This window comes from Zingiber officinale, chromosome 3A (assembly GCF_018446385.1).
Source record: "Zingiber officinale cultivar Zhangliang chromosome 3A, Zo_v1.1, whole genome shotgun sequence".
Classification (NCBI taxonomy): domain Eukaryota; kingdom Viridiplantae; phylum Streptophyta; class Magnoliopsida; order Zingiberales; family Zingiberaceae; genus Zingiber; species Zingiber officinale.
Genome location: NC_055990.1, coordinates 129,874,327 through 129,892,505, shown reverse-complemented (window position 1 = coordinate 129,892,505; position 18,179 = coordinate 129,874,327). Strand labels below are relative to the sequence as shown.

General features: G+C 38.7%; 1 protein-coding gene across 1 annotated transcript; it reads left to right on the top strand.

Moving 5' to 3' along the window:
• The first annotated feature begins 11,196 nt into the window (after positions 1-11,196).
• On the top strand, positions 11,197-13,664 carry LOC122052432 (abscisic acid 8'-hydroxylase 1-like). Its single transcript, XM_042613935.1, has 6 exons — positions 11,197-11,949; positions 12,027-12,419; positions 12,514-12,679; positions 12,773-12,879; positions 12,984-13,102; positions 13,231-13,664. Exons 1-6 carry the CDS (start codon positions 11,359-11,361, stop codon positions 13,331-13,333), a joined length of 1,479 nt encoding a protein of 492 aa, XP_042469869.1. The 5' UTR covers positions 11,197-11,358; the 3' UTR covers positions 13,334-13,664.
• The last annotated feature ends 4,515 nt before the right edge of the window (positions 13,665-18,179 follow it).

The following is an 18,179-nucleotide window of genomic DNA, read 5'->3' as shown; positions in this document are numbered from 1 at the left end:
TAGGTTAGCTAGACCCGATACTAGGCAAGGAAAGTTTTAGTAGATTGTGAAACCAGACAGGAAGTCTAGATGGGTTAAATGGACTTGACATCTGGCAGATGGACTTGATAGGTCTAGAGGACTCAATATCGAGTCAAATAGAAGCCTTGACAGCCAATCCAATGCTGAGCAATTAAGTCCAAATAGGTCTGGAGGACCCGATGTTTGCTAGTAAGTTGAGATAAGCTAATGGAGGTAGTGCAGTGAGGTCTTGTTCCGATATGGACAAACCTTAAGCATTGATTCAACTAAAAAACCAACGGAGATTTCTAAGTTGAGATCATAACTGTCATATTCATGCATCATTACTATCTATTGTGCTAATTCTATTTTGCAGCATCATATGACCCTTTAAACTTCAAAGGGTCATAACTTTTTCCTTAGAACTCAAAATCAGGCTCTGTCAGTGGCCATGTGTGTAGAACTTAGAGATCTACGATTCAGAGATCTATATTTTATCAGTTAACTAAAAGTATCTGTTGACTGATCAAAGGGATCAATCGATTGATAAAAGTTGGAAAGTGAAAAACGATCAGGACAAAGTGTAGGAAAGGAAATTCAGAGGTTCCGTCGATGGATTAGGTGGATTAGTCGATAGATAAAAGTTGGAAACTCTTAAATGATTAGATCAAAGTGCAAGAAAGGAAATACAGAGGTTCTGTCGACTGATCAAGTGGATCAATCGATGAAACAACATAATTTTTGTGATTCGATGGATTGGATCACAGCAAACAAGGAAGGGCACAACGATCAGTCGACGAATCTGTTCAATTGACAGATCTGTTCAGTCGACGGATCTGTTCAGTCAACGAAACCTTTTATCAGTCAACGGAACGAGACTTATAAAAGAATCCCTCAAGCTCCGAGCCAGGAACAACTGTTGCCTTTCGAATTTCTACTACGATTCTATTGTACTGGTGTGAGCTACGATTACTATGATGTCGTTGAAGCCATTAACAATCTACGCTTATTCTTATACTCTTTTGCTGTCGGTACATTTTATTACTTGCAATTTGTGTACTCATTTGTAATATCATTTGAATATTTAGTGGATTTCCTAATGAAAGTTGTTGACGATCGCGGACATTGGAGTATGAGTCATCACAGGCTCCAAACTAAGTAAAAAAAGTACTTGTCTCTTGTCTTCTTAATTATTATTTTATTTCTGCTGCAAACGTATGTTTTAACAAAAAAAAAAAATAAAGTTTTAAAAGGACAAGATCCCCCCTTCTCTCACCCTCAACGATCTTTCATAATTTTCCATGATCTATTGATATTTCTCATTGTCTAACATCCAGTCAACCTTGACTTGTCAGGGCTTCTTCACTAAGTGTCCAGTCAACTTTTGACACACTTGGACTTTTCATCTCATGTCAACTTCCCATTGAACTTTCAATTACCAATTGTCTGGTCAACCTTTGACTCACTTGGATTTTTTTTGCTTGTCCAACTTCGTTAGGACTTCCATTGCCTTATTCCCAACTAAGTCTTTCATTGCCTAGCTTCGCTAAAACTTCCACTGTCTAGCCCTACTAGGACTTCCGCTGTTTATGTTGGTGCGGGAAGCATCCGATGATTAAACTTGTGCTTTCATTATGTCAAAGGGTCCAAAGTTAAGTTGTCTTGTTACCTAACAAGATTTGTTGAGTTTGCGGGAAAGTCCTAAGTATACTTAGGCAAAAGTTCTAGCTGCGGTTAGGCAGGTGGAAAACTCTAGGGGGTGGTAACCCTAGGTGAGGAAAAGTCCTAGCTGAGGTTAGGTAGGTGGAAAACCCTAGGGAGCGATAACCCTAGGTCTTAGGAGGTGGTAACCCTAGGCAGAAAGTCTTGGTGGATCGAAGGCTTCGGGGAAAAACCCTAGATTCAATGACTCTAGGTTGAAATCCTAATGTCGCGAACTGGGTGGAAGATTGAACGGGTCGTGGAGCGAACGTCCAGTAGAAAGTCCTGGAGATTCAGACACTAAGCAAAAGTATAGTTGGTCTAGAGGATCAATCTGGCAAACAGGTAAATTCTCCTGAGTAGAGTAGGTGAGGACGCGTTCCTCGGTGAGGGAACATTAGGCGTCGGTTCGACCTAGGGTTTCCGGAGGTGAAATCCGAAGTCAGAACTGGACAGTCCAAAGACTATCAAAATTACTTTTATTTGTCTTATTTTATTGTGCTATCTTTGTTTTGCAGGGTATACTTTGTTTATAAACTAGCATGCCTTGCAGGACGGAAATTGCACAAGAAAGCATCGGATGAATAGTCCCGAGGCGCCCTCCATGGAGCTTGGAGGCGCCTCGGGTGACTTGGTCGACAGCCCCGCAGCAAGGTGTGAGGGTGCCCTCCACGGAGTTTGGAGGTGCCCTGGATGCTTGATTGAGGGCGCCCTCCATGGAGTTTGGAGGTGCCCTGGATGCTTGATTGAGGGCGCCCTCCATGGAGCTTGGAGGCGCCCTCGGGTAGGGGTGTCAAAAATGAACCCGACCCGACGACCCAACCCGAGTCTACTCGAAAAAAATCAGGTTCGGGTTGGGCATTTTCGGGTTCGGGTCGGGTTCGGGTTGGAGAATAAAAAAGTTTCAGGTTGGGTTGGGTCGGGTTCGGGTTGACCCGAGTTGACTTAAATATAGGGTTTTGTGTAGGGGTGTCAATTCGGGTGGGTCGGGTCGGGTTGGGTCGGGTTGAGTTTTTTTTTTTTTAACCTAACCCAAACCTGACTCGAATCCGAGTTCAACCCAAAACACCTCAACCCGAACCTGAATCCGACCAACCCGATCAACCCGAACCCGACCCATATAACCCGAAAATCCTATTCAAAATGACTTTTTTGGGCTATTTTTTCTATAATTCTTCACTTTTATCTCAATACTCCATCATTATCATACAAACATGATATTAATATATATAAAAACATCTAAATTTTTAAAATAAAATTTGATTTAACCCTAAAAAACCCTCAAAACCCTATATTTAAGTCAACCCGGGCCAACTCGAACCCGACCCGAGCCGACCTGAAACTTTTTTACTCTCCAACCCGAACCCGACCCGAACCCAAAAATGCCCAACCCGAACCTGATTTTTTTCGGGTCGACTCGGGTTGGGTCATCGGGTCGGGTTCATTTTTGACACCCCTAGTTTTGTGGATTTTTTTGGGGTTAAATCAAATTTTATTTTAAAATTTTTGATGTTTTTATATATATTAATATCATGTTTGTATGATAATGATGGAGTATTGAGATAAAAGTGAAGAATTATAGGAAAAATAGCCCAAAAAAGTCATTTTGAATAGGATTTTCGGGTTATATGGGTCGGGTTCGAGTTGATCGGGTTGGTCAAGTTCGGGTTGAGGTGTTTTGGGTTGAACTCGGGTTCGGGTCAGGTTCGAGTTGGGTTAAAAAAAAAACTCAACCCGACCCAACCCGACCCGACTCACCCGAATTGACACCCCTACCCTCGGGCGGATAAGCAACGAAGATGCAGGAGCTTATCAATGCTGCGGATTCGGCAGGATGGGAGGCACCCTCCACGAGGTTGGAGGCACCCTTGGGTGGATAAGCAGCGAAGATGCAAGAGCTTATCAATGCTGCGGATTCGGTAGGATTGGATGTAACGACCCGGCCCTTTTGGCCCATTTGGCGACTCATTTGGCGACCCTCGGGTCGTCGACCGTCGGCCCTTATGTCGTCGGCCCATTTGGCGACCTCTCATGTCGTCGACCGACGACCCTTGGCCGTGCCGTTACTCACTAGGACTTTCCACCCCTGGCAGTGGATTTTTGCCTCCCCCAGGATTCGAACTCTAAACCTCCAGGCTTAAGTATTAGAGTTTATGAATCCTGGTAACCAAGTGAGATCATTGTCACGCCCGAAAATTCTCAAAAGACTTTTAGAAATATTCAGTGAAATCTAGTGAGTAACCAGAAATCGATCGGCGCCATAACGACGACCCGAGGGTCGCCAAATGGGCCGCCAAATGGGCCAAGAGGGCCAGGTCGTTACATTGGAGGCACCCTCCACGAGGTTGGAGGCGCCCTCAACAGGTTATATAAGCTTGATTCGACCAGCAGCAAATAAAACACTCAAAATTGTGATCCTTCTTCCGTGTGCTGCTCAAAGAACGATCTGATAAAGCTGTAACTCAACTCCGACAACCAGAAGCTTCAAGTTTACTGATTTTTGTTGTCGGTATAATTTTTGTTATTACTTTAATCTTGTATTTCAAATTATAATTTTTTGAATTGATAGTGATTGCCCAAAGTAAACACTCAATGAGTGTGGACCTTGGAGTAGGAGTCGCTACAGGCTTCGAACCAAGTAAAAAATCCTTAGTGTTTGTGTTATCTACTTTTCCGTGCTTTACTCTAACAAACGAATTAGCCATGAGTGTTATTCACCCCCCCCCCCTCTAGCGTTTTCAATCCTATAATTGGTATCAGAGTTGGGTCGCTTCGAATCGGTGAAACCACCATTCAAGCATTTCTTTTTTGTGGTAATTTTTTATTTTTCGAAGTCGATCAGAATCAGTAAAATTGCTATCTTCTGATATGTTTTATCGCAATCAAAATTTTCTCTCGAAGCTGGTGCAACACCAATCGAGTTCGCATATTTTTTCTTAATCCCGTACTACTAATCCAAGACCGAGTCTTGGAACGAGTTTTCTTGTTTTTGTGCGTGCTTGATCCTTAATGGCCCATCAAGAAGGCTACAACACAGTCTGCCATCCTCTATTCTCCAGCGAGGACTTTGGCTACTGGAAGAGTCGGATGGAATACCACCTCAAGATGTAAGTCGAGATGTGGATTATTATCCAAACTGGTCTCAAGCTTCCACGAGATGGCGCTGGAAAACTAGTATCATGCGTGAACTGAGATACTAGCTTAATGAAGAAGATTAAAGTCGACGCCAAAGCAACCTGCACCCTTCAATACGCCTTGACCAAAGAGGAGCTTAACCGAGTTGGGTTGTTCTCAAGTGCAAAAGAGTTGTGGGAAAAATTGATCGAGCTGCACGAGGGCACTTCCGATACTAAGGCAAGAAAGCGTGATTTAATTTTAAATAAATTATATAACATAAAAATGCAGGAAGGTGAGTTAACAAGTCAGCTTCATGCTCGCATATAAGATCTCCTCAACGGCCTCCCCGCAATCGGACAGAAGGTGGAGAATCGAGACGTAATCAGGTATACACTTAACGCTTTTTCGAGGAATACTTTGTGGGCATCCATGGTAGATGCTTACAAAGTATCCAAGGATCTTTCATCAATTAAGTTAGATTAATTGTTTTCCGAATTTGAATTGCATAAACAGATTAATGCACACTCGGTCGAGAAAGGTATTGCTTTGATTGCAGGTACTAGCAGAACCCGGGAACCAAAAGCTAAGCGCAGAACCAAACCCGAGTCCGAAGATGAACTGGACTTAGAAGATGACAACGACGAGATCACAGCCGAGATCGTCAACCTAGTAAGCAAACTCTACAAAAAGAAGAAAGGGTTCACCAAGAAGGACATCAAAAAGGTGATACAGTCCAAGGAGGTACAATCAAGTCCAAAAGTGAAGTTCGATGTAACCTGCTACAGCTGCAACCAAAAGGGACACATCAAGGCCAATTGTCCAAACCAAAAGGAAGCAAAGAAACAAAGGAAGAAGAAGCCCTGCAAGCAACATGAGACGAGTCCTCTTCAGAAGACTCCGACGAAGAGCTCAAACAGACGAGCTTCCTCACGCTTATGGCCCGGGAACAACTCAAAGAATAAAAAATCGAGAGCGAATCGGAAATCAAGTCCGAGCGAAGCCACGGATCCGTATCCATTTCCGAAGGGCCTAACCCCACTGTAATAAATTCTCAATTTACTAAACTTTATAATTTAGTCAATTATCTTATGCGTAAGTTAGCAAAATCCAACCTCCGAGTCAAGTCACTCCAACAGGAAGTAACAATCCTTAAGGAGGAGACTAAATTGAGTCCTTTGACTAAGCCAGTTCAAATTGGAAGTTCAACTCAAGTTCAACAACTTGAGGAAGAAAATTTCAATTTGAAAACTCAAGTCAAAGAACTTAAAAACACGTTGGAATGGTTCACTTTAGGTTCCAAGAACCTGGACCTAATTCTTTGAAAACAAAGAGTCATTTACAACTGATCTAGACTTGGGTTTAAGGCTAAACAAAAGTATAGATCTTATTTATCACTTGTAAATAGAGCTAATAGAAACTTAGTCCAAGCATAGGTCCCCAAGTCAAACTTGATTAATCAAGTTGGACTTGGTCAATATTGGATCTTCAAGGATCAGATTCATTACCTTAATAGACCTTATCGAAGCTATGATCCAGGGGGAGTCAATAAAAAGACTATTTTTATTATAAAATAGAATTGTCTGATGCTTGATTTACTGCTTTTATTATTCATGCTTAGACTAGAATAGATAAGGACCTAGGCGTGATTTACACTTGACTAGTTAGACCTAGGGGTTTCAAAAAGGAAATTAAATATCTAATTTCTTTGAAAGACTTTGTCTAGAAGTGGTGGATAATCTGATACCCAAGAAGGCCTAGTGCCTCGCCATAGCCTGGAAGCTAATCTTTGAAATGAATATTTAATGGACTGATTGTAAAACTTGAATCTAACTCAAATGTAAATCAATCCTTAGATGATAATCCAAATCAAAGATAAAATTAACCACCTCACAAAAACATATAAGATTCCCTGATTGATAATTTAGAAAAGAGTGAGATGGACTTAGGTAAAATTTAGAATTAATGAATTTAATCTTAATTAATATATCTTTATAAATTTTAATTAATCTTAATTGCAACTTCTAATTAATTTCAAAATCTTAATCTTAATTTTAAAATGTTAATTACCTTCAAATAATAATTAAATTATAATTATTTTCAAATTTCAAAATGTTAATTACTTTCAAATCATAATCAAATTATAATTAATTTCAAAATCTAATTAATTTTTAAATCATAACTAATATGTAAGTTTATAATTTCAAACTTAATTAATTGTCAATATATTTTCAAAATCTTCAAAATTTTAATTATTGTCAAATGTTTAAATCTAATTAAACGTATATTTTAAAATTTGAAATTCAAACTCATTAAAAATTCAAACTTATATTTTAAAATCTCAATTTCAATATTTTTAAAATATTGACAAACTTAACTCTGTCTCACACACACTCATAAGCTGAGCATGCTTGATAACCCATAATGGGTGAGATGGAAAATCAGGAAGGTAAATAATAACTTTTATATTTTTTTATGCTTAGATTCTAGGACTCTAAAAATTTTTGGCATTAATTAAGGGAGAGTGCAAAGAAGTTTAAGACATTATTTTTTTTATTTTTTTAAAGACATTATTTTTGAAAATTAAATTTTCAAAAAGAGGAAGTTCAATTTTTTTACTATTTTTGAAAAGAAAAATAAATTATTTTTGAAAAGACCGAAACTAAGTATTTGAAAAACTATATTTAAGTATTTTTTCAAAAAAAAATCATTTATATAGCTAAGTATTTTTAAAAGCTAAGTGTTCAAGTAAAATTATTTTTAAGCTGAGTATTTTGAACTAAGTCTTTTTCAAAAACTTTGTAAAACTAAGTGTTTAAGAAAAATTTCTTTTTAAGCAAAATTATTTTTAAACTGAGTACTTTAAACTAAGTCTTTTTCAAAAACTTTATAAAGCTAAGTATTAAAGCTAGAGTTATTATCAACTTCTTTTGAAAGCTAAGTATTTGACAAAACAATTATCTTCAAAGCTAAAAATTAACTAAGTTTTTTTTTGAAAAAAGCTGAGTATTTTCAAAACATTTCTAAATTAGCTAAATGTGTTTCAAAGCACTTATTTTCAACAGCTAAGTTTTTTTCAAACACATAAAAATTAGCTAAGTTTTTAAGTGCTACCCTTAAGGGGGAGCCTAAAGTTAAATAGATTAAATATTTTTTGTCTATCTATACATGTACCTTCTCTCTATTTATTATTTTTGATTTATGTCAAAGGGGGAGAAAAAAGTTAAGTTAAGAAAAAATTAAGAAAGTTAAAAATTTAAACATAATTATTATGAAAGGGAGAACATATGGAAATTTGTTATTATTTTGGTTATGCTCATGCTTAAATACCTTAATTATCTTGTTATGTTTTACTAAACTTTGAATCGTGTTGTTATAATCAAAAAGGGAAAGATTGTTTGTGCAGAAAGTATCCGACGATCAAAACTGTATTTTGATTATATCAAAGGGTCCAAAGTTAAGTTGTCTTGTTATCTAACAAGGTTTGTTGAGTTTGCAGGAAAGTCCTAAGTGTACTTAGGCAAAAGTCCTAGCTGCGGTTAGGTAGGTGGAAAACCTTAGGGGGTGGTAACTCTAGGTCCTAGGGGGTAGTAACCTTAGGTGAGGAAAAGTCCTGGCTGAGGTTAGGCAGGTGGAAATCCCTAGGGGATGGTAATCCTGAGTCCTAGGGGGGTGGTAACCCTAGGCAGAAAGTCTTGGTGGGTCAAAGGCTTTGGGAAAAAACTCTAGAGTCGGGGACTCTAGGTTGAAATCCTAGTGTCGTGAACCGGGTGAAAGACTGGACGGGTCATAGAGCGAACGTCCAACAGAAAGTCCTGGAAATTTGGACGCTGAGCAAAAGTCCAGTTGGTCTGGAGGATCAATCTAGCAAACAGGTAAATTATCCTGAGTGGAGAGTGGAGTAGGTGAGGACGCGTTTCCCGGTGAGGGAACAGTAGGCGTCGGTTTGACTTAGGGTTTCCGGAGGTGAAATCTGAAGTCAGAACCGGGCAGTTCGAAGACTGTCAAAATTACTTTTATTTGTCTTATTTTATTGTGCTAACTTTGTTTTGTAGGGTATACTTTGTTTGTAGACTAACATACTTTACAGGACAGAAATTGCACAAGAAAGCCTCGGATGAATAGTCCCGAGGCGCCCTCCATGGAGCTTGGAGGTGCCTCGGGTGACTTGGTCGACAGTCCTGCAGCAAGGCGCGAGGGCACCCTCCATGGAGCTTGGGGGCGCCCTGGATGCTTGATGGAGGGTGCCCTCCATGGTGCTTGGAGACGCCCTCGGGCAGATAAGCAGCGAAGAAGCAGGAGCTTATCAACGCTATGGATTCGGCGGGATTGGAGGCGCCCTCCATTAGGTTGGAGGCGCCCTCAACAGGCTATATAAGCCTGATTCGACCAGCAGCAAATACAACACTCAAAATTGCGATTTTTCTTCCGTGTGCTACTCAAAGAACGATTCGATAAAACTGTAACTCGATTCCAATGACCAGAAGCTTTAAGTTTACTGATTTTTGTTGTTGGTATAATTTTCTGTTATTACTTTAATCTTGTATTTCAAATTATAATTTTTCGAATTGATAGTGATTGCCCAAAGTAAACACTCAACGAGTGTGGGCCTTGGAGTAGGAGTCGCCACAGGCTCCGAACCAAGTAAAAATCCTTGGTGTTTATATTATCTACTTTTCCGCTGTGTGCTTTACTCTAACAAACGAATTAACCACGAGTGCTATTCATCCCCCCTCTAGCGCTTTCGATACTATAGTTTAGTTCCTAACTAGATTTTCACTGTGTAACCCCACTAAGACTTCTACTACCAAACTTTACTCACAAGATTTTTCTATTGCCTAATCTCCCGTTAGAACTTCTCAAGCAAATATTCAGTTTTCCTTTAACCTACTTAATTTCTCTCTCATATATTATCAAATATCGAAACTTAAATTTGAATCAACTTAAACTTAATGAAATTAATCAACTTTGATCTAAGAATGATTATACCAACAAAATTTAGATCCATTGGCACACTTGGATCGCTTGTGTTGATCGAACAACACAATCTGACAGTTTGGCTTGCCAAACCACTCAATCCAACTTGACAACACAACCACCATAACCCAGATAGATTGCTCGACTTGTCTAATTAGACTAATTGATTTAATTATTTAATCTACTAATTGATTTTTTGATATTGTATAATCTACTCAGTCTTTGGCATGGTCCACTCAGCCCACCCAAGTCCACTAGGCTAACATAACTTGTTCAACGCGTTGATGTGACCAATAAAAAGAACTAGATCGAGTAGCTACCCGACTCAACTCGTCATTCTAAATCAATTGACCCAATTAGATAGATTAAATTGCCCTTTCCTCGATGAATCAACAACCTAAATTGACCGTGCATATGCTAGGTGTCCAGTGGATTAGAATGTAACAAATTTATTATAATAAAATAGAAATTAATTTTTAACGAATATATCTTGAGAAAAAAATTTCTTTCATTTCTGGATCATTTAACGATTTATTATAAGTGGATTAATTATTTTTAAAAAAAAATATCTCTTTTTCTATAATCTGAACATGGCAGTAATTATCTTTTATTACAATACTGCAACAACCCAAACTAATCTCCATGAATTGACAAAGTTAATATCTAAATAGATATTTGCTCTAATAAGTAAGATCAATTCTTAGCTGATATAAAATAACTGATTAAACATCTTATCTTTTTTATACAAAGGATTATTGTACTAAAATAAAATATTTTTCATGATTTACCTATTATATTTTACTGTTGAGAACTGAGGATGCTAAGTTGTTTGGGAGCATTCATGTAATTTTCTAAATATTCGTAGTTTAATTTTTAATATAACGTACTGTAATATATTTTCCCCGGTATGGTGATGGAGTATTCATGTAATTTTCTAAATATTCATGGTTTAATTTCTAATATAATGTACTGTAATATATTTTTCTCGGGAAGATGATAAATCTGAAAGGTTAGACGGCTGAATCGACCTTACCAGCACTTTAAATTTATCGATGTGGGATCAGATTAGTTATTTTTTTCGAATTAGTCGGTATTCGATCCATCGTGCTGTACACTTGATGCTAGCTATAAATTTTTCTTTTTTAAAAAAAAAAAAAAAGCAATTTGACCTATTCACTTGTTCATTAATACCATCTATCAGACAACCTGTTTTTCTTTCCTAGAAATAGTTGTAGTGCCCCAAATTTTCCACTTAACGTTCCCTTTAGTTCGCTGCCAAGTGTCCTCATGCTGTTGAATGAGGGGGAGGAGATTTCAGTGAATGCCTCAGTCAAACTGGTACTCCTTCCTTTCCCTTATAAATATCCTCATCCCGTTTGCTCCTCTGCCAACACATCCTAACAACGCAACCCGAACACGGAACCGGACCAGATCGAACCGAAACGAACCACGCCAACACAAAACCGCCTCTTCTGTCTCCTTCCTCCTCCCCTGCTCTGCCTCTGCCACACCACCCCCCATTCTCACCGTCATCCTCCCCCACGCCACCAGCTGTCTTCCACAATCATGAGTTCTTCCTCCATTACAAATACCGCTGTGGCTGCCACCACTCCTATGCTTCCACTCTTCTCCATGACGACCCCCCTCCTCCTCCTCCTCCTCCTCCTCCTCTGCCTCTTCGCCTTCTGCTGCTTCGTCTTCCGACTCTCCCTCGCCGGACGGTCCGGCTCCCGCAAGATTACCCTCCCGCCGGGCTCCATGGGCTGGCCCTACGTCGGCGAGACCTTCCAGCTCTACTCCAATGACCCCATCACTTTCTTCGCTCTCAAGCAGAAGCGTTACGGTCCCGTGTTTAAGACCCACATCCTCGGCTGCCCCTGCGTGATGGTGTCCAGCCCGGAGGCCGCCCGGTTCGTGCTAGTCACGCGGGCGCAGCTCTTCAAGCCCACCTACCCCGCCAGCAAGGAGCGCATGATCGGCCCCCAGGCTATCTTCTTCCAGCAGGGCGACTACCACGCCCACCTCCGCCGCCTCGTCCTCCGTGCCTTCCTCCCCGAAGCTATCCGCGGCTCCGTTGCCGGCATCGAGGCCTTCGCCCTCCGCGCCCTCCGCTCCTGGGACGGTCGCTTGGTCAACACCTTCCGAGAGCTCAAGGCGGTGAGCCCGAATCAAAATACTCTGATCCTCACCTTCTTCCATTTTGATTCAGTCTAACGTTTGAACGAACTGTTCAGTACGCGTTCAATGTGGCGATCCTGTCCATCTTCGGCAAGGATCTGGAGATCTCCTGTTTAGAGGATCTGCAGCAATGCTACTACACCCTGGAGAAAGGGTACAACTCGATGCCCGTCAACCTCCCCGGGACTCTGTTCTACAGGGCCATGAAGGCCCGGAAACAACTGGCGCAGATCGTCGCCAATATCGTCTGCTCCAAAAGGACGCAGAGGAACACCTCCCCGAACGGCCTGCTCGGTTCCTTCATGAACGCCAAAGAAGACCTCTCCGACGACCAGATCGCAGACAACGTCATCGGCGCCATCTTCGCCGCCCGCGACACCACCGCCAGCGTCCTCACCTGGATCATCAAGTACCTCGGCGACAACCCCAACATCCTGCGAGCCGTCACCGTGAGTACTTTTTAAATCTCGCGCTCTCTCTCTCTCTGTATCTCTGGGACATGCTCGATCGATCACAATTAAAAAAGATGCTCACTCTCTGCAGGAAGAGCAAGAGCAGATCACGAAGAGCAAGCTGGGAAACGAGCCCCTGACCTGGGCCGACACCAAGAACATGCCACTCACCTCGAGGGTGATCCAAGAAACCATGAGAGTGGCCTCCATCTTATCTTTCACCTTCCGCGAAGCCGTGGAAGACGTGGAGTACGAAGGCAAGTAGTTCCTGCTCTTGACATTGCCATGCATTCTTTTCATTGAATTGGAGATCTCACGGACCCTGGGTGTCGTCGTCCGTCGCGCTGCAGGATATCTAATCCCCAAGGGATGGAAGGTGCTGCCGCTCTTCAGAAACATCCATCACAGCCCGGAAAACTTCTCTGACCCAGAAAAATTCGACCCCTCCAGGTTCGAGGTCAGCACTCTCCTTAATCCTTCCCATCGCGATCACGCCTAGCTCCACCCCTCCCCCCACGCAAACTCATCGATCAATCATATTCTCTCGATCTGTCACCGCAGGTGGCTCCAAAGCCTAACACCTTCATGCCGTTCGGAAACGGGACCCATTCCTGCCCTGGAAATGAGCTTGCAAAGCTGGAGATGCTGGTTCTTCTCCATCATCTCACCACTAAATACACGTAAATTTCTACCCCCTCGAATCTTTCTCTGTAAGAGTACGTTGGCCTTTTCAGGTTGATGTACGTGGTAAAATAACACGATCGATCATGGATATATGCTCTTAATTATCTTTTTCTCTATCTTTCAGGTGGTCTACGGTGAGTTCCCCCAGTGGGATACAGTTTGGTCCTTTCGTTCTTCCCACGAACGGCTTGCCTCTTAGATTCTCTCTCAAGTCAACGGCAGCTTGATTGCCTACGTACCGTACTACAACCCACTCCATACGGAAAAAGGAAGAGGTCATTCATTGCCAAAAGGCGATGCATGCCGAGGAACTTTATCGAACCGTAATATTGGAAGACTGCAATTAATTAGTCTTCTTTTAAGTATAATATATATACAGTAATTTTAATTGAACTTGAATAATAATAATAATAATAATAATAATAATAATAATAATAATAATGAGACGAAAAAGCTCTTGTTGTTGTTGGGTGATAGTGGCGCAGGACTGTAGTTTGTCAGGTTTGGGTCTGCCATAACCCGTTCTTTCTTAATAAAGTTAATAATTCCATAGTCGAAGGAGACAGCGCAACTTTTTTTTTAAAGGATTAAATTATTATTATTATTATTTTTATAAGTCTAATTAAGAATTCAATTGAATAATTTGAAAATTAATTTGATTTCATAAAAATTTTTGAACGATTTATTTTATGATAGAGTAAATTGAAAAGCTAGTAGAGGTTCATCCAAATGGAAATTCCTTAGATTTGTCGTTTCTTGGAAAATTTTACGATGTTGAAATTCAGATTTACCGTTTCTTGGAAAATTTTACGATGCCACTGTTGAAATTCATATTTATCATTTCATTGGAAGAAAAATTTAAAATGCACTACAATTAAAATTGCAATGACGTATTTACTGAGAATAATAATTCGAGGATGGTGTTTTTTATTTTAATTATTGTCAAAAGGTTGATGGTAGGGCAAAAATTAAAAGAATATTTGTTTATTATTCTTATAGTGCCCCATATTGAAACGAGATATCCAAAGAGTATTCATCTTATTTTTTATTCCAAAAATATCTTTGCTTTAGTAGTTTATTCTCAAACTGTTATAACATGTAGTAGTGTAGATCAAAATTGTTAGAGCTAGCTTGTCACATTGTTGAGCCTTGCTACAATCCATTACAGTCGATATCTAGTGGAGCACCCTAATTGATGAGAAAAATATCACTTTCAATGCCATATTGGTTGCCAAATGCTATTGGGTGTCACATCTTTTAATTTTAATCGATAATTTATCAAGAAGTGCATATAGATTTTTGAATTTATCAAAAAAACATATGTTAATTTGTTATTTATCAAAGGGCATATCTTTTTACACTATTTTTTCCATTCTATCCTTCTAATAAATTTGATTATTTTTTTTTGTCATTTTTCTCTCTCTTCTTTTTTTCCTATGCATGCAACATCTATTCTCTCCTCCCTCCTCTTTTGCACATCGATTCTTCTAAATACATGCTAACACCCTCGAGAACTCAAAATAATGGATAACATATTTGAATTTCTTGCAACCCAAAAAATTCACAGGAACTGAAATAGGTGCAATCGGAGCTCTCTAGGTCCATTAGTAGATTTTGGTCAAAATCCACTAATGGACTTAGAGAGCTTCGATTGTACCCATTTCAGTTCCTGTGAATTTCTAGGGTTGTAAGGAGTTCAAATATGTATCTATTATTTATTTTGGCTTCTCGAGAGTGTTAAAATATAATAAGAAAGAGTTGTCAAAATTCTTCACGTTGGGCCTGATACGGAATCAAATCAGGCCTAATGTGGGCATGATATCGAATGATATTAGGCTCAACAATCGAGAAGCTAAAATAAATAATGGATAACATATTTGAACTTCTTGTAACCTTAAAAATTTATAGGAATTGAAATGGATGTAATTGGAGCTCTCTAGGTCCATTAGTGACTTCTTGGAAGTGTTAAAATATTTTTAGATGAATCAGTTGTAAAAGAGGAAAGAAAAAAGAAGGGAGGAAAAAGAATAGATGTTGCATGCATAGAAAGAAAGGGAAAAAAAGAGAGAAATGACATAAAATAAAAAAATAGTTAAATTTACCAGAAAAATAGAATAGAAAAAGCATTGTAAAAAAATACGTCCTTTTGATAAATAACAAAATAACGTATACTTTTTCATAAATTCAAAAATCTAAATACATTTTAAATTGTTGTCGTTTAATTGATTCAATCTTTTATATTCGTTGAAGCATGTCCCTTTGAGTGGCGTATATATAAAGAGTCATCCTTTTGGATTATCAACACATATTTCAAGTAATTTTTCATGAAAATTTCTTTGTTCTTAATATAATATTGTTATAGTACTTATGATGTTTAATTATCTTTCAAGATACAATAATTTTTAACTTCACGAATATTCTAAATTTCAAATTATGGTAAACTTTCAGTGCTTTGTAATTCATCGAGGATAAGAGAAAGGGAGAAAAAGTAATCATATTTTTATAGTACCAAAATACCTATCTTATTTTTATATTTATCAAAAATAAGTAGTCATTTTAAATTATTCTCCTATTTCGATTGATGATGCATCATTAGTCAAGTTCACCGGTCCGATTTTTTAATTTACGCTGGATTTGTGGTCAACAATGTCATAACTCTAGGCTGTTAAAATTTTTATGCTCTTATTAAAGAGATTCGATACAACTATAATAACAACAATCAACTTTCACCCTATTATTAAATGAGATCGGTTATATGGATATTTTTATGTCATTGAGCTCTATTTCCTATTATATTATTATCTATACTTAAATAAATTTTATTTTATTTTATTATTGGTAATCGAATTTTTTTTTTATCTTATTCTTCCTCAATTGATATGTATATTTGTTATAGTTTCACATTGTCTAACTGTAATATTTATTGGTCGTCTAAGTACATATCCGTACCATATTAAATGTGTCTCTCGAAGTTTTTTCTCAATAAATGGAATTTCAACTTTATCTTTAATACTCTCATTTATTTTTCTATCCATTCTCGTATATCCACACATCTACCTTAGCATCTTCATCTCTGTAACTCTCAACTTTTACTCATGTGCTCGAGTTATATCCCAATATTCATTCAATTTCATAAAATATAATAAGTTTAACTGTGATTTTATAGAATTTTCGTTTTAGGGAAAAAAATCTTGCAAACCCGTGACTGCAAATCCTACCGCCGTGAGAAGCAGCCCGTGGCCACCATGAGCGACTCGCGATCACTGTGAGTCATGCGCTCGCGACACCCTATCACAAGTTCGCTGTTGCGAGAGATTCGGTGATTCACCTGTGAGATAGGCCACCGGACTTAGATTGGAAGAGAAGAAAAGTGATTTTTGAGTAAATAAAAAAATAACAAAAAATGTCCAAATTTGTAGGATGGGCAAACGATATGCCATTGCCCAGTCTCGTCACTGACAATTACTGATGTTATTTTCCTTTTGCTGTTGAACTCGAATATGTTTAGAATCTTCAACTGCCTATGGCACAACCCAACAATTTTGGTTCCATGACCTACATGGAGACAGATAACTGATCGACAAAAGCATTCAGATGTAGCTTTAAGTATCTTTCCCTCACAAAGACACTTGATTGAATCTTAACCAAACTTCTAAATCTTTATTCACCAAACAGACGATCGACATCCTGGAATCGCACTCGAAGTGGAAGCGAGAAGAAGATTGAAAGAGTTGAGTTGAAATGGTTTCTAGAAGGGGTTGTTGAGTTTATACGCAAGGCTTAGCAATCCGAAATGATCTCCAATTTGATGGGAACTGGAATTGGAATCAATTTATTAATTCAAATTACCAGGCCCATTACCAGGTCCAATTACTAGGCCCATTAGAAGGTAAGGGATGGATTTGGGTGTTATTTTTATAATTTTTAAAATTTATTAAAGCTAAAGCCAATAACGCTGCGACTAAGTATCACCGGCTCCCGACTAAATATAGGTAGATAAATTATGAGAGATATTTTACCCTAACATAGTATAATATATTGGACCGCCCATTAGCAGTTTAATTAGCCAAACTATGAAGGCAAAACGTCACTAATACATGAAGAAGTTTTGTCGTCTTAGGTTAAGGTCTTAGGTTAAAGTATGCAATTAGTGGTCTATGTCAAGGATGATAGTGGTGAAGTTTTGTTGTCTTAGGTTAAGGTATGCAATTAGTGGCCTAGTCGTATGTCAAGGATGATAGTGGTGGGGTGATCACAACTTCACAAGTCATGATCACTGGAAGGCTATTGAATATAAGGAAAGATTAGTAAATGCATGAAGTCCCTGCAACTAATTTGAAGGCAGACAAATAGTTTGAGAACATAAGCTACTAGTGGCAGTGCTCTCCTCCTAGTGTTTGCACATTACTACTAATGGATCACAAATAAAGGCCTAGTGATATTCACATCAGAACAATACAAAAAACACCCATCATTAGCAATTGAATTAGCTATAGAAATTAAATTCTATCATTAATTAATAATAAAATTAAATATCTATCACTAATTAGTGACGAAATATTATTTCGATCGCTAATTAAGAGACTGAATTAATATTCAATCATAATATCGGATGTTATTAATTAAAAAAATATAGATAATCTATTTAATTAGCGACGGAAATATAATTCCGTCGCTAAATAATGATGGAATTATATTTTTAGTCATTAAAATAGAGACGGATTTATAATTCCATCATTCTTTAGCGACAAAATTATATTTTCGTTGCTAAAAGAATGACGAATTTATAATTTCGTCATACAATTAGGGTTTGTGAAATTTTTTTCTCCCAATCTCTCTCCTCTCTCTCTCCCATCATCGATCCCCCACGTTGGCTGCTCGTTATCTTCGACGGGTTCTCCTCTCCGGCATAAGCCAAAACTCTCCCCTTCCTCCCCCCTTCGACCTCGACGAGACGAGCTCTTGCCGAGGTCGAGTGTGCTCATGAGGTTAGTCGCGGTCTACCATTGTGCTTGTACCGGCCGACCTTGAGCTATGCTCGTAAGGCCGGTTGTGCCCTATACTTGCACCGTT

Coding starts and splice junctions, on each gene's coding strand:
- LOC122052432 (XM_042613935.1), top strand. CDS start 11,359: ATGAGTTCTTCCTCCATTACAAATACCGCTGTGGCTGCCACCACTCCT. Junction 12,420..12,513: donor ACATCCTGCGAGCCGTCACC/GTGAGTACTTTT, acceptor CACTCTCTGCAG/GAAGAGCAAGAGCAGATCAC. Junction 12,880..12,983: donor TCGACCCCTCCAGGTTCGAG/GTCAGCACTCTC, acceptor CTGTCACCGCAG/GTGGCTCCAAAGCCTAACAC.